Raw genomic sequence first — 15,248 nt, forward strand, 5'->3', positions numbered from 1 at the left:
TACTCCCATTAAAGATGTACAGCCCTGGAAGCCCACAGGGGCAGTTCCACACGGTCCTACAGGGTCCCTATGAGTTAGAATCGACCTGATGGCGGCGTATTCTTTTGAGACATAAATTATTTCAGGAACGCTTGATAAGACGTTCATAAAACTGGTTAGTCCGAGGGAGGGGGGTGGGCGAGTTGGCGGCAGGTGTACCAGGAAGATGTTCAGTGGTCCTCTAGTGTAACTTTTGGATCTCGACCCACGTGAACATCTATATTATCTATGGACATTTGAAGATGGCTAGATAGCCGCCGAGACTAGTATGAGTGACTGTGCCAGAACCTGTCACTTATCAGGAATGAAACAGTGAGACCCATGCACAGGCCAACTGTCCCTGGCAGAGATAATGGGCTGGCATCGGAATGAAAATCCCCATGCTTGTTTCTAGCTTGCTAATTTCTTGGAAGTGATTCTAAGATGCCCATGGATATGCTCTGAGGTTTGGGATGTCGGCCGCGCTGTTATTTCAATAGCAAGGGAAAGACCTGAAACGCGACGTCCGTGCGTCGTTGAAGGGAAGACGATGTAGGCGGTAAGCCTTCACCCGGGTCACAGTGGACAACGCAACAGCAGGACAGGCAGGGAGAAGGTATGAGCCGAAGGGGAATGGAGCCCTTTCACATCGCGAAATGCCACGCAGCTATCAAACCCCCCTGCGGACGATTCCGCAATAGACGTGGTGAGTTAGATCGGGAAAACGCTGTGAAAGTAGCCGCCGTGACAGTTTCAGAGAAAAAAGATCCACATATCCACCTAGTGGTCGCTAGCTATCATCACCACGGAAACTACCTCTGGACGGGGGCTTTCCCCACAGGAGTGCACTTCGCCCACCACACGCACCCACTCTGCGGGGAGACAGTGGGCCAGGGGCCTGAGGAACGCAGGTGCTGACCTGTGCCCGGTGCCCGGAGCTAGTAAGTTGCAGTGTCAGGATTTGAATCGGGAGCTTGCACATGACCAGACTCTGTGTGTTAAACGAACGCTGGCGCTAGCGAGCGATTTGCCTGAGACGACTAATCTAAATGTTGGATGGTTCAAAGCCCCGGCAGGGCTGCAAAAGAAAGGGGCGGTGATGTGTTGCCGTCAGCATCACAGCCTGAGACCATCCCAGGGAGCCGCTCTGCTCTGTACAGAACACTACTCTCTGGAACCAACTCCATGGCAATGGATTTGGGCTTTTGTTTTGCTTTTTCACCTTCTTTCTGTATAGGTTATACACGGTGTAAGGAACCCTGGTGGCACACTGGTTAAGGCTAACCAAAAGGCCAGTGGCTGAAACCCACTGCCGGAGAAAGACCAGCGATCTCTTCTGTAGAGATGCTCCCCTTGGGCTCCCCCTGGAGCACGCAGCTCTACCCTGTCACAGAGGGTCCCCACGAGGCAGAACTGACTCGACAGTGGCCACCAACACAACGTAGACTGTGTACGCACCGGCTCGTGAATGCAGGCGGCGCAGTTAGGACCAGCTGTAGCTGGGAGCGTGAGATGACGGGTGTGGTTTTTCCCACCTCCACATTTCCAACCCAGAGCAAGGACCTGTGGAAGGGGCCGCTCCTTGGGGACAGCGGTGTCGCACAGAGACGACGCTGTAATTGGCTGCGTGTACTTGCCCTCATGTCTGCCGCGGCATTTCTGGAAACGACTGGGTTTGGGGACTGCGGACTACAGATTTCAAAGGGCGCTGCTTCCCTAGAGCCAGGGACCGTGGGGCTACAGTGAGAGCAGTCTGACAGGGAGACTCACAGAGAAAGGAGGGAGAGGCAGAGCTGCCTGTCCACCCTCCCCTTCCACCCCCGGGTCTCACGGGCACCAGGGTAGGGGGGCTGGGTCTACATCCTAACTATCAACCTGCGACCCAGGAGCTTGGAGGTCCAGGCCCAATCCTACTGCTCCTGCTCACTCAAGGACCCCTGGAAGGGGACTCCTGGCTGGGCTCCCCACCTCTACCTCCCAGCCATCCAATCACCTGGATGCTGGAGCCAAACCAGAAAGAACCTTTCGTCCTCCCAATTGCTCCCTCCCCAGAATACTCTTCAGAGGCAAAGAGGGCAAGACTTTGTCTCACGTACTTTGGACACGTTATCAGGAGAGACCACTTCCTGGAGGAGAAGGGCATCATGCTTGGTAAAGTAGAGGGGCAGCGAACAAGAGGAAGGCCCTCAACAGGTTGGACAGACACTGGCTGCAGCAATGGGCTCAGACATAAGAACGGCTGTGGAGACGGCACAGGACGAAGTGGTGTTTTGTTCTGTTGTACATCAGGTCGCTGTCTGTTGGAATCAACCTGACAACGCCTCACAGCCAAATAACATTCTTGGATGATAAATCCAAGGTGCGGTATAGCACTGTGAGCCACATAACTACCCTCTGGTTCTCTGATATTTCCTCCCTTTACTATTATCTTTTTTTGGTTTTACCTCATTAATCGTGATAGATTTGCGCATGTTCGTGTGTATATTTAAGATCGTTCCTTACATGAAAGCCAAGATGGAAAACCCTTCAGAACAGTAGCAGGAGTAATGGTTCCCTGGGGGTACAGGAAGGGATGGGTCGGGGAGGAATAGGGAGCTGAGAGCATTGCAACAGAATTGTATGTGAATGGATATATTGGATTATGTAAGATATGGCAAATATACATACACACATAGATATATATGATGGGGGGAAAACAGCTTCCTTGGGGTAGGGTCGGGGGAGCAGGAGAAATAAAGGGGAGCTGATATCAAGAAGTTTAAGAAGAAAGAAAATGTTCTGAAACTGATGTGATTGAACTATGGAATGTTATGATATCTTCAAGAGCTCCCAATAAAGTGATTAAAATTTAAAAATAAATAAATAACATTCTTACCTCCCACTTTTGATTTATTTGCAAGACTGATTGGCTTGACCTCCCAGAAAAAAAAAACAACAACCCAGCATCTGACCCCTTGTCTCCACCTGCACTGCTACTAATTTGCTGATCTCTCTCATGGTGACCACAGTGGCTGCCTGACTTATGTCTGCTTCAGCCCAGTGCAGTCTCTTCTCCACCCAGGACCCAAAAGGATATTTCAAACAAAAAGATCACATTGCTCCCAGTTTAAATGCCGCCCACCCCCAACCTTACACACACACACACACACGCGCGCGCGCGCGCACGCACACACACACGCACACACACACACTGAGAAACGTCCCCTTGCACTTAGAATAAAAGCTCAATACCTTGCTGTGGCCTCCTCCCAGAATCCCTTAAAACAGTGGTTCTCAACCTGTGGGTCGAGACCCTTTTGGGGGTCGAACAAGCCTTTCACAGGGGTCGCCCAATTCATACCAGTAGTAAAATGCAGTGATGAAGTAGCAACGAAAATAATGTGATGGTTGGGGGGACACCACCACCTGAGGAGCTGTGTGAGAGGGTCTCGGCATTGGGAAAGTTGAGAACCATTGCCTTAAAACATGTTGCTTTCATTCCCAACCCCAGGTCTTCCCTCTGATGGTTCCCCCTTCTGCCTGGGACGCTCTTCCCTGAAGCCACTCTGCTCTCAGCTCCTCGTTCCTGACCTTGAGCAGCTCACAGCTTGGATGGGGAGCCTCTTCAGGACCCAGTGCCTCCTCTCTGTATCCCAGGTACTCTCATGGAGGTGTGGCGCACCTGCACTCAGCCCAGAATTATCTGCTAACAATTCACACTTGTTCTTCACCCCCAGGCTGAGCGGGCACTCAATCCACAGCTTCTTGAGACCCGCTCCTCCTTCCAATTCCTTCTTCTTGCTGCCCCTGCTCAGGAGCCCGGTGGTGCTGGGGTAATGCCTTGGGTTGCCAACTACAAGGTCAGCAGTTTGAAACCACCAGTCGCTCCTTGGGAGAAAAACAGGGCTTTCTACTCCTGGAAAGAGTTACAGTCTTGGAAACCCCCGGGGCAGTTCTATCCCATTTCTAAGGAGTCACTCTGAGTCGGCATGACCTGACGGCAGTGTGTTTGGTTTGGGCTGGTACTGCCCTATTAGGCTCCGTCGCACCACCTCTAGGAGTTGGTCGAAAGCCCCCCATTGGCCTCCCTGTTTTCTGTCTGGTCCCCTCCAGGGTCCAGTGCTAGACGAGGCCCTGCCAGGGGACTCCATCCCTCTCCTGTCCACCTTTTCCAGCAGGTTCCTTGCTCACGGTCTTCAGTCCCTGTTTTGCTCTTTGCCTTCTGCAGCTCCTTTCTCCCAGCCTGATTTCCTGGCTCCTCCTTCCCCACTGGCTCCTTCAAGGTGGGGGCTTCCTGGGCTGTTGCCTCCTCTTCCTCCACACGTCCCATGCTCCCTGGACCATCCCACCCACACCCAGATTCTAGCACGCTGCCGCAGAGCTACGTCTCTAGCCAAGGCCTGCCTCCGACTCCAGCCTCAAACACCCAGTGACTTGGTGGGCCTGTCCCCGTACACCGTCCAGAGACCAAAATAAAAGAGAAGAAAGCCAGCGTGCTCCCATCAGTCCTGCCTCATGGCAGCCCCGGGTGCCACAGTCAACGGCGCCCTGGTGGGGTTCCTTTTTTAAAAAATCATTTTACTGGGGGCTCGTACAACTCTTATCACAATCCACACAGACATCCATTGTGTCAAGCACATTTGTTGCCCTCATCATCCTCAAAACATTTTCTTTCTACGTGAGCCCTTAATATCAACTCCTCATTTTTCTCCCTCTCTCCCCCTCCCCCATGAACCCTTGATAATTTATCAATTATTATTATTTTGGCATATCTTACACTGGCCGACGTCTCCCTTCACCCACTTTTCTGTTGTCCATCCCCAGGGAGGAGGTTATATGTAGATCCTTGTAATCAGTTCCTCCTTCCTACCCTACCTTTCCTCCACCCTCCAGATATCACTACTCTCACTATTGGTCACAAAGTGTTCCTTTGTCCTGGATTCCCTGTGCTTCCAGTTCCTATCTGTACCAATGTACATCCTCTGGTGTATTCAGATTTGTAAGGTAGAATGGAGATCATGATAGTGGCGGGGGGGGGGGGGGGAAGGAAGGGAGGGAGGAGGAAGCATTTAAGAATTAGAGGAAAGTTGTATGTTTCATCATTGCTACCCTGCACCCTGGCTGGCTAGCCTCCTCACCGGAACCCTTCAATAAGGGGGTGTCCAGTTGCCTACAGATGGGCTTGGGTCTCCACTCTGCACTCACCCTCATTTATAATTATATGATATTTTGTTCTTTGATGCCTGATACCTGATCCCTTTGGCACCTCATGGTCACACAGGCTGGTGTGCTACTTCCATGTGGGCTTTGTTGCTTCTGAGCTAGATGGTTGCTTGTTTACCTTCAAGCCTTTAAGACCCCAGACACTACATTTGTGGATAGCAAGCACCATCAGCTTTCTTCAACACATTTGCTTATGCACACATTTGTCTTCAACAATCGTGTTGGGAAGGTGAGCATCATGGAATGCCAATTTAATAGAACAAAGTGTTCTTGCATTGAGTAAGTACTTGAGTGGAGGTCCAATGTCCATCTGCTGTCTTAATACTAAACCTATAAATATATGCAAGTAGATCTATTTCCCCACCATCTTATATAAATATATTTACATATGTACCTGCCTTTATTTAGACCTCTATAAATACCCTTTATCTCCTAGTTCTTTCCTCACCCTGGCGGGTTTTCAATCACAGAGTGCTCAGAAGTAGATCCCCTGGCCTCCCTCCTCCCACCAAACCTCCGCCAGGCCCCTTCTTCACCAACACCACCTCCATCCACACCGGGGTTGGTCATGTCCATGCCTAGAAGTAGCTGCCCATCACCTGAGCTCTGCAGCCCCTCTTACAAGGATCTCCATAACCAGCCCTCCCTACACCTCTCCGCACCTGTCAGCCTTTCCCCCCTTGTTCTAGCCCAGCGGTTGGAGCCAGGGCACTGACCAACCACTAGCCATCACCGACCTCAGCTCTGTTACAGAGTGTGCACACCACATCCAATTCATCTTTCAACAGCCTTGCAGTTTGGGGGGGTGGAGGGGACTTTGCTGTTGAGAACAGCTGACAGGCGAGGGGCTGAGACTCCGAAGTTAAGCAGCCTTCCTCAGAGCACTGGGCCGGGCTCAGCACCATCAGGACTCCAACCACTGAGTTCTGCTGCTTCCATAGGGGTAGACGGTGGGGCCAGCACTGGAATCGGCTCTCACCATCCATCACACCATTCTGCACACACTTAGTAAGGACTGACCCTGTCATTATGCTACCAAGCTGCGCTGGCATTAAAGTAAGGTTGACAGTGAGGAAGACTGTGAAATGGGAATTAGCAGGAAAGGACAAAACAAAGAGCTTTCTAAAACACAGACTGCCCTTTCCACTTCACCAACCCTTCTCTCCACTAGCAACAAGGTTGGGTGAGGTTTCCTCGAGCTTCAAGCACTTCATGGCCTTTCTGGGTTTTGCCCTAAAGATTAGGGTAAAACGGTCAGCGGTTCCCAACCTGTGGGTCCAGACCCCTTTGGGGGTCTTATGACCCTTTCACATGGGTCACCTAAGACCATTGGAAAACACCTATTTCCAATGGTCTTAGGAACTGAGACACCGCTCCACTATCCATCTCCAGGCAGGTCCGCCTACATGCAGATATGCTGATCTGGTGAGAAAGAAGTTATCTCAACCTTTTTACCCATACTGATGCAAAATGTAGCAATGTAGTTTACTGTTGTTATATTAAGACTGTTACCCAGCAAGTCCCCTGACCTAACTCATTGGGTCTCGAAACTGCCCCAGGCTCGTGCCACCCCCCTGCCTTTCTCGGCTCTCCCTGCCTCAATAAAATCTTTCTTAACCTCTTTAAAAAAAAAAAGACCGTTACCCATGCTACACCAAGCTTCAAGACAAAAGTTTCATTTATTTTAATTAGAAATAAATATTTCACAATATGTAATTACATATTATTTTTATGATGAATTATTATGCTTTAATTATGTTCAATTTGTAAAAATGAAAATACATCCTGTATATCAGATATTTACATGACGATTCCTAACAGTAGCAAAATTACAGTTATGAAATAGCAATAAAAAATTTTTAATGAAAATAATTTTATGGTTGGAAGTCACCACATGTGGAACTGTATTAAAGGGTCGAGGCATTAGGATGGTTGAGAACCAATGCCCTAAACTCAAGAGCCCTAGAGGAGAGGATTGGTGACTTGCCAATATTAAGAAAAAACAAATATCCCATAGGGAGAAAAATCCGTGGACAAAATCAAAGAGCTCATAAGCTGGGAAACAATAGTTGTAACTCGTCACAGAAGCCTGAGTTTCTTTCTTTTTTTTTTATCATGTTATTGGGGACTCATACAACTCTTATCACAATCCATACATGCATCAATTGTGTCAAGCACATTTGTACACTTGTTGCGGACTCATACAACTCTCATCACAATCCATACATGCATCAATTGTGTCAAGCACATTTGTACACTTGTTGCCCTCATGATTCTCAAAATATTTGCTCTCCACTTAAGTCCTTGGTATCAGCTCCTCATTTCCCCCCTTGCTTGAGTTTCTTAAGAGGTAAAGAGTTCTTGCAAACCTAAAAAAAAAAAAAAAAGAGGTTCTTGCACACCTTTCCGTTATACCATTAACTTGAGCAAAGAGGGTATAGGAACTGTTTACAGGAAACATAGGTAAAAGGTGCTCGGCCTCTCTCATAATAAGATATAGGAAAGTTACTGCTGCAAGAGAGCATTTTCACCCCTCAGATTGGGAAAGGGAAAATGTTTGCTAACATGCTGTATTGGCAATGAGGTGGAGGAAAAAGGACTTCATACATTTAACCCAGCAATTCCACTTCTAAGGATTTATTTTATCCTTGGGAAGGAAGAAGGGAAGGAAGGAAGGAAAGAAATTCCCGTGCTGCACATACAACTAATACTTGCTGGATGAATAAAACCCCAACCCCAAGGAAATGCACAGGATGCTCTAGGTGGCACTGGGGGTGGAGAATGCGGGGGGGGGGGGGACTCCTATGGCGGCTGTTCTTAGCCCAGAGCCCAGGGGACTATAGACACCCAGCAGAAGGCTGGGTCAGCCCCCTACCGTCACCATGGCCCTGATCTCTCAGCTCCCACTCGACCTCACACCTTGTCTTCTGCTGTGGTCTGAACACCAGGACGGTGCCTGGCACCGAGTGAGCACTCGATGGTGAGTGACATGTGGGTGCTCGCATCTTTTTCAGGCAAAGTCGAGGGGCCTCTACTTTGTAGTGAGTTGGCTGATCACTACATCATCATGGACTTGACTTTTCTCCCCTTACTGCTTACCAACAAGGCGACCCGAGCCAGTCCTGTTGTTTCTGAGCCCCAGCTGCCTCACATGTAAAATGGAGATCATAGCACTGCACATCGCTCAACCGATGAGGCTTAAATGGCATAGTCAGGGTGAAAATGTCTAGTGTAGAACCCAGTACACTGCGTGCACTCAGTAAATAGAAAACGCCAGGTAATGAGGAGCAGAGATACCTCGAGAGGCTCCGAAAAACTGTCTCCTAATTCCTTAAAAAGCTGTCTGGGTCTTTCAGTCTCTCGACTTCTCCTCTTCTGGCAAACTCATCCCGCCATATGCCTATCCTTAATCCTCCTGTAGCTCAAAACTAGGTAGCCCTGGTGGTGTAATGGGTATGCTTGCCATGAAGTTGGGAGAAAGATGAGGCTCTCTACTCCTGGACTGACTTACAGTCTCCGAAAGCCCCAGGGGCAGTTCTACTCTATCCAAGAAGCTTGCTAGAAGTCGAAATCAACTTGATAGCAGTGAATTTGTTTTTTGTTTTGTTATGTTTTTATTCTTTGAAAAAGCTTGGTCTTTAAGGGTCAGATAGATCTAGTGAAAACCCTAACCTCATTACTTACAGATAAAGGCCTGAGACAAATGATTTTAAAAGACTTAGTTTTATAGTCTACAAAAATCCACAGGATTATTGTGAGAATCGAGTAATATTAGGTATGTAAAATGCTTAGCATATGCTCCAGTACATAGTAAAGAAACATTATTTTTCTTGAATAATCCTAACAGTCGTAGTGGCTTCCACCTGCCTGCTGAGTACAAGCCCACACCCCTCGCTCTGACATTCAGAGCCTTGCACACTGTGGCTCAGCATTCCTTCCGGGCCTCCTCTTCCTTTGCTCTCCTGGGAGGATGCCGTACTCCAGCCTGGTAGGGCTCTCTCACCTCTGTTTGCACCCATGAACTCCTTCTCAATTGATGAAGCTTTCCCACCCCCTATCTCTGTCAACACCTGGCCCAGCCCCAGCTCCCAACTCAGCCAGCAGCCTCTTCTATTCCTCTGGGTCCCCACAACACACATCCACGTCCACGCCGCCCAGGGCCAAGCTTCTGTCTGAGTGTGTCTGACTTACAGCCACCCTTCTAGAGGCAGCACTTGATTTCCCTGTCTTATGTGCTGACCTTGCTCCACTGTGCGCCCATGCATTCCAGGGATAGGCATGTAACAAGCATGATGAATTCAGAGGTGGACTCTGGACCAGAGCTGAACCATGGAAAATCAGCCCTGGCATGTATGCTGGAACCACTGGGGAAAAGGCACTTTTCTTCCACAGGTTGAGGTGATGTCGATTCAGAGTTGTGAGAGGTCTTGTTTACTATCTTAAAGAGAGAAGTGGTCTCAGAATGTAGCCAACCCAGCGGAACCAAGCATTGGAGAGAGACAGGTTTCTAAAGGTATTATTTGAAAGCTTGGATCCATTCATGCCGTAAGCCAAATACTCTTGGCATTTAAATTTGGTGAATCAATAAACTATACCCTTTCTTTAAAAATTTTTTTTTAATTTTAAGGCTAATTTGAGTTGGGTTTGATCACTTGCTGCTGACAGAGGCAGACCAACGCATATACAGTGAGCCAAGCAGACGCTAAGCTTCCTCAGAACAAGAACTGCATTTATAGTACTGAACTTCTTGGGGACAAAGGTGGTGGCTGGTATATGGAAAGATTGTGGCACATAGCATAGAGATGATCACAAGCAAGTGAGGAATAAACAATGGGGAAAATGCCCCCGTGTATTTTCCCAGTGGAAAATACATTTAAAAGACCCCAAAAAATTAAAATTAAAAAAAAAAGACCCTTGAGGAGAATACTGCAGGTACCATGAACTGCTAAGAGGACAAAGCGATCGTCCTGGAAGCGCTCCTCAGAGACAAGGATGGCAAGACTTCATCTTACATGTTTTGGACATGTTGTCAGGAGACAGCCATCCCGGGAGACGGACATCATGTTTGGTAAAGCAGAGGAGCGGCGAAAAAGGAAGGCGCTCAAGGAGATGGACGGACACAGTGGCTGCAACCATGCGCTCAGGATGGGAATAATTTTGAGGATGGCGCAGGGCCGATCAGTGTTTCGTTCCGCTGTGCACAGGGTCCCAATGGGTGGGGACGGACTTGATGGCACCTTAGCAAGAACAGAGTGTCTGCATTAAAGCTCCCTGGAACAAACATCTCAAGACAGACATTCCCTTTCTTATCGGACATGAAGCAGACCTCTGCTTCTCTGCCGTTCCTCTGAAGATAACAGATGTTTCACTTTCTCAGTGGAGTTACCTGGCTGAAAGGGTTGTTCTAGACACCTAGTGGGGCTGAAAGAGATACTTTAAATCAATCCATTGTCAAGAAAGAAGACAGAGCCTTACACTAGAAAGCTTTGCTTACCAATGCATGGTGAATCACAGGCAGAGTCAGACAAGATCCCCCAGTCCAGTGCTCTGGCCTCTGGCCTGGTGTCACATTATTAAGCAAAGTGAATCACTCATGCACCCGACGATGGCAGAAACCTCTGAGGGAAATGGAACAAATTGCTCCAGCTACCCACTGTCCTCCCGAGCCCTAAGGTAGTAACACCAGGGCAAGAACACGAGGCCAAGGATTGAGAGACCCAGACCCCGCTCCTCGTTTACCCCTTACTGGGGCACGGCTTTGGGCCATCCCGGCACTCCCCTTAACTGTGTCCTCTTTTTCAATTGGGGAGGTGGCATGGGATTTGAAGAGCATCTTAATGTCTTTGCAATTCAGAGATACGCTGTTGTTGGACCGACAACCCACGTAGAATTAAACCCACAGGGATGACCAATCACTTGAGGACCAGCCAGTCAGAAACTCAGCTCTTCCAGATCAAGAATACGGAGTTGGAACGTGCAGATGGACTCACATTATTTCTAGTTTGCCTTTGGCAGAGGCGGTAGAATGGGATGGAAGTACCTAAAACCCACCTCTCTGGTTCCACGGAGTGATTCCTCCACACATACATCTTACCACTCGCACACCATCTTCAACAATTCTAAAAAGACCCACATCTAAAATGAGGGGGATGAGATGTATTTGAAACAAGCCCTTTAGAATGACCACATCTGGAGAGCTGGGGAAATGTCCCCAACGGGGCAGCAACTCCACTCTGTGTCCGTAACAGTTCTCAGAGAAGCAAAGTGCCCTACTGTCCTTCGTCATACTTCGGCTTTCCCCAGTGACACATCCTCAGTATCATGAGCCACCTTGTTCTCCACTTGGTCCCAAGTGACCTCAAGCCATCTACAGAAGGCATATATCTCCCTCAAAACGTGGGGGCTTTCCCTCCATTAAGATGCTCAAGGGACTATGAGGGGTACTCCCCTAAAAACGGGAAAAAGTGCCACTGGGTGGAGCTTTCATAGCATGCATTTTTCCCCTTAGCAGACCAATGAGCAAGTTGCTCTGAGTTAGTGCACCCAGTGGCATCTCCTGGGAAGGTTCTCTCTGGTCACAGTGAATTTTTTCACAAAAGCAGTTTCACTGGAACCTCATTTTTTGTGATGGCCAATTTAAAAGAACAATGCGTAGCTGTGAAATTTTGTTTCAAACTCCGGAAAAGTGCCGCAGAAACATCGTAATGTTGAACACAGCTTACAAGGACAGCACTATGGAAAAAAGCTCAAGTGTATGAGTGGCTTTCTCATTTCGAAAAAAGGTGAAATGCAATGTCCATTGATGACAAATCTTGTTCTGGACATCCGTCAGTTTCCCGAATGAACGAAACTGCTAACTCACGGTGCAATTGGAGTTTGTTTCACCAGGTCACACTATTCATCAAGCTTTCTAGTTAGAGGTTCTAAAATGATCATGTAACAGTAAGAGTATGTGACAAAAAAAGTGATTTGTGGCAGACAGAGGACTGTTTTGCCACCATGACAATGCACCTGCTCACGCAGCCACCTCAGTGTGCCAGCTTCTAGCAAAAAACAGCATGCCTCTCTTGCCCCATGCAACTGACCCACCTGACCTCGATTCGTACTACTTCTTTTTGTTTCTGTGAATGAAGAGGGACATGAAAGGACAGCGATTTGACAACTGTAGAAGAGGTGAAGGAAAAAACGAGGGAGGTGCTGCCAGCCATAAAAACAGATGAGTTTGACAATGTTTCCAAGAAGGGAACTGAAGATTTGACAAATGTATTAAGTGTAATGGAGAGTACCTTGAAGGTGATAAGATTGTTTTGTAAAAAAAATTTTAAATACATCGCTCTAGAAAAAATATCCCGTTTTTGAAGGGGTACCCCCTCAAATACACACTCTGACAACAACAACTGCCTGCATGGTGGCCAGTGGGACCATCACTGAGGGATATTACACCTCTCCCAAAAGACCTATCCTGGAGAGCCTGACACTTGTTAACCGTTTGCCCCTAGGGTGCTTGCTGCTGAAACTCGCCACTACATGAGTGTCACAATCTTCACCTCCTCTACATCCTTGGAAGGCCAAAACTTTTTCCAACCTTCACCCGCCTGCCTCCTCCATTCCTATCACCCTCTGGCCCAACTTGCCCCAGCCTCACTCTCATCCTGACCTGCAATTAGGCAAATCCCCAAGTTGCTGAGTCTTCAAAATCTGTCTTCGATCCAAAGGTGTGTAGGGGTGAGGGCGTCTCTCTAATGGATCCTGGAAAGCCACCTCAGCATTTCTCCTTCCTAAAGGCCTCTCTGGGGTTCTCAGGCCAAAACAACTGTCTTGGCCAAATGCTTCAGAAGATTTCAAGGTCTCATTCTCATCAGGCATTGCACCAGAACCCATCCTACACTGAGTAGGGAGTGGGGTGTGGAGATCTGCCCTTCAAAGATGCACGTTGCCAGTTGCTGTCACGGCCTGCATATCACACACTGACAGGGCACCTTCCCACAACACTTCACAGTTTACACTGCACTCTACTCTTTCATCTTGTCCCCTTGGAATCCTCCTCACTGTTTTACAGACGAGGACATTGCAACTCAGAAGTGAAGTGAGACGCCCAGGTTGATAATGTCAGCTCCGAAAGGGTTAAATCCAGGTCTCTTGATGGTCCATTTCTTTATCACACGGGCCCAAACTACTCTTTCAAACAGTTCCCTGCCCTATGACAGCTTGAAAAACCAAGACCCTCAGCGGGGCTCACATGATGCTAACCCACCAGTAGGCCAGTCTGACCATATCCTGTCACAGAGTCCCAAAGGCCTAATTCTAAAGTTCTGCCCCTGACTCAGGTTGTCTCTGATCCAGTTCCCTCTCCCAATGGCTACTGAGCGCCGGCCAGTCCTGAGATGAGTGTCTTTAGACAACCTACCTCTGTCTCTTTCAAGCAAGAGGCCTGTCAAGAAGCATCCCCTGTCCCCACAGCCTTGTCTGGGGATCCCGCCCCTGCCCCTACCTGCCAAGAGCTGCATCCATGCGCAGATCTTGTAGACCGTGGCTGTGTTGCAGAAGAAGAAGAGGGCAAAGCAGGCGATGCAGCCCAGGATCAGCACCATGGAGAGCAGCACGAAGAAGGCCGCCGCCTTGAAGGCCCCGGACGGAATGGTGCTGAAATCGGTGAAGGAGCCGCGGCAAATGAGGTCGCGGCCCGCTAGCCCGCTGCCCACGCAGTAGTGGAAGAGGCCGAAGTAGCCGGGCTTGGGGGTGCTCACGCTGTCGCCCACCCAGTAGGGCTGGATGAAGACCACCACGTTGATGATGGCGAAGCAGATGGTGAAGATGGCCCAGAGCACGCCGATGGCCCGCGAGTTCCGCATGTAATGTTCGTGGTACAGCTTGGAGGCTTCCTGCGAGGGCAGCATGGTGCCCGGGGGCGGGGCCGGCGGCGGTGGGGCTGGCGGGGGGCCGCCGGCCCGGGACTGACCGCCGGGCCGCGGGCGGGCGGCCGGGAGCTGGGGACACACGGGAGAGGCGGCCCTGAGCCAGGGAACTCCAGAGGGCGGAGCCTGGGCCAGGGGTGGGCTCCAGAGACCGGTCTGAGGGTGCTGGAGGTGGGCGGGGGGGGGGGATCCCGGGCGTGTTTGGGGCGGTGTCTGGGGGCGCTGGCAAAGACCTCCCCCGCCCCTTGGGGAGCCCAGGAAAAGGCCTGTGAAAGTTGCGGGGGGCGCTGGGATGAGGGGGCTCCCGGAGCTGGAAAGAGGCTAGGCAGCGGTCATGGGGGAGTTGTGGGGGAGGCTTAGGGCTGGTGTTGGCGGAGCAGGCGGGGTACGGCGGCTAGAATGGAGGCTGGGGTCGGTATGGGAGGCTTAGCAGAAGGGCTTTCTATAGGGCGCTCGGGAGCGAATTGGGGGTCTGGTATTGGTTGTCTAAACAGGGGCTCTGGCGAGCGGGGTGGGCGCTTCTATGACCGGGTAAGAGGGAATCTAGGGCTGGCACCAGGGGCTCGGGCAGGGGCTGGAGGCCGGTGGGGGCTGTTAAAGCACGGAGCGGTGGGGTCGGGCGGAGGCTGGGGCTGAGGGGGCACTGGGGCCGCAGGGTGTGGGCACGCGGTGGGCGAGCTCCTGGAAGCTCGGGCTGGATGTCGCGGGGGAAACCTGCGCTCGGCGGCGGGAGGCTGCGGGGAGGCCACCCCAGGCGAGGAACGAGGGAGCGGGGCCGCGGGAAGAGGACGGGCGGCGGTGGGCAGGGTTGTCCCCGGGGCGCGGAGAGCGGCCGGGCTGGGCCGGGCCGGGGGTGGGGGCCGGCTGCCCTGCGTCCAGGCCGGACACGCCCGAATCGGGCGCAAGGAGACCAACCTGGGCCGGTCGGGGCCGCGGGGCCGGGCTGGCACCGCCTAGGCGCCGCGGCTCGGCGCTCCCAGCAGCGGCGGCCTGGGCCCAGGCGGCGGCCGGGACGCAGCCTCCATCTTGCTCGGGTGCTCCCGGGGCGCGCTCCCGCGCCGGGGCGCGCGCTCGTGTTCCGGGCCGGCCGGCGGAGGCGCGCGCCCGCGGGGA

At 50.8% G+C, this 15,248-nt stretch overlaps 1 protein-coding gene across 1 annotated transcript in view; it reads right to left on the reverse strand.

The window, feature by feature from the left end:
* Positions 1-14,167, reverse strand: part of LHFPL4 (LHFPL tetraspan subfamily member 4) — a 31,866-nt gene extending 17,699 nt beyond the window's left edge. Inside the window, exon 1 of the mRNA XM_075550808.1 lies at positions 13,712-14,167. Coding sequence (XP_075406923.1) covers positions 13,712-14,117 — 406 coding nt within the window. The 5' untranslated portion in view covers positions 14,118-14,167. The remainder of the gene's footprint in view (positions 1-13,711) is intronic.
* Positions 14,168-15,248: the final 1,081 nt, after the last annotated feature.

The sequence above is a fragment of the Tenrec ecaudatus genome, chromosome 5 (genome assembly GCF_050624435.1).
Source record: "Tenrec ecaudatus isolate mTenEca1 chromosome 5, mTenEca1.hap1, whole genome shotgun sequence".
Taxonomy (NCBI): domain Eukaryota; kingdom Metazoa; phylum Chordata; class Mammalia; order Afrosoricida; family Tenrecidae; genus Tenrec; species Tenrec ecaudatus.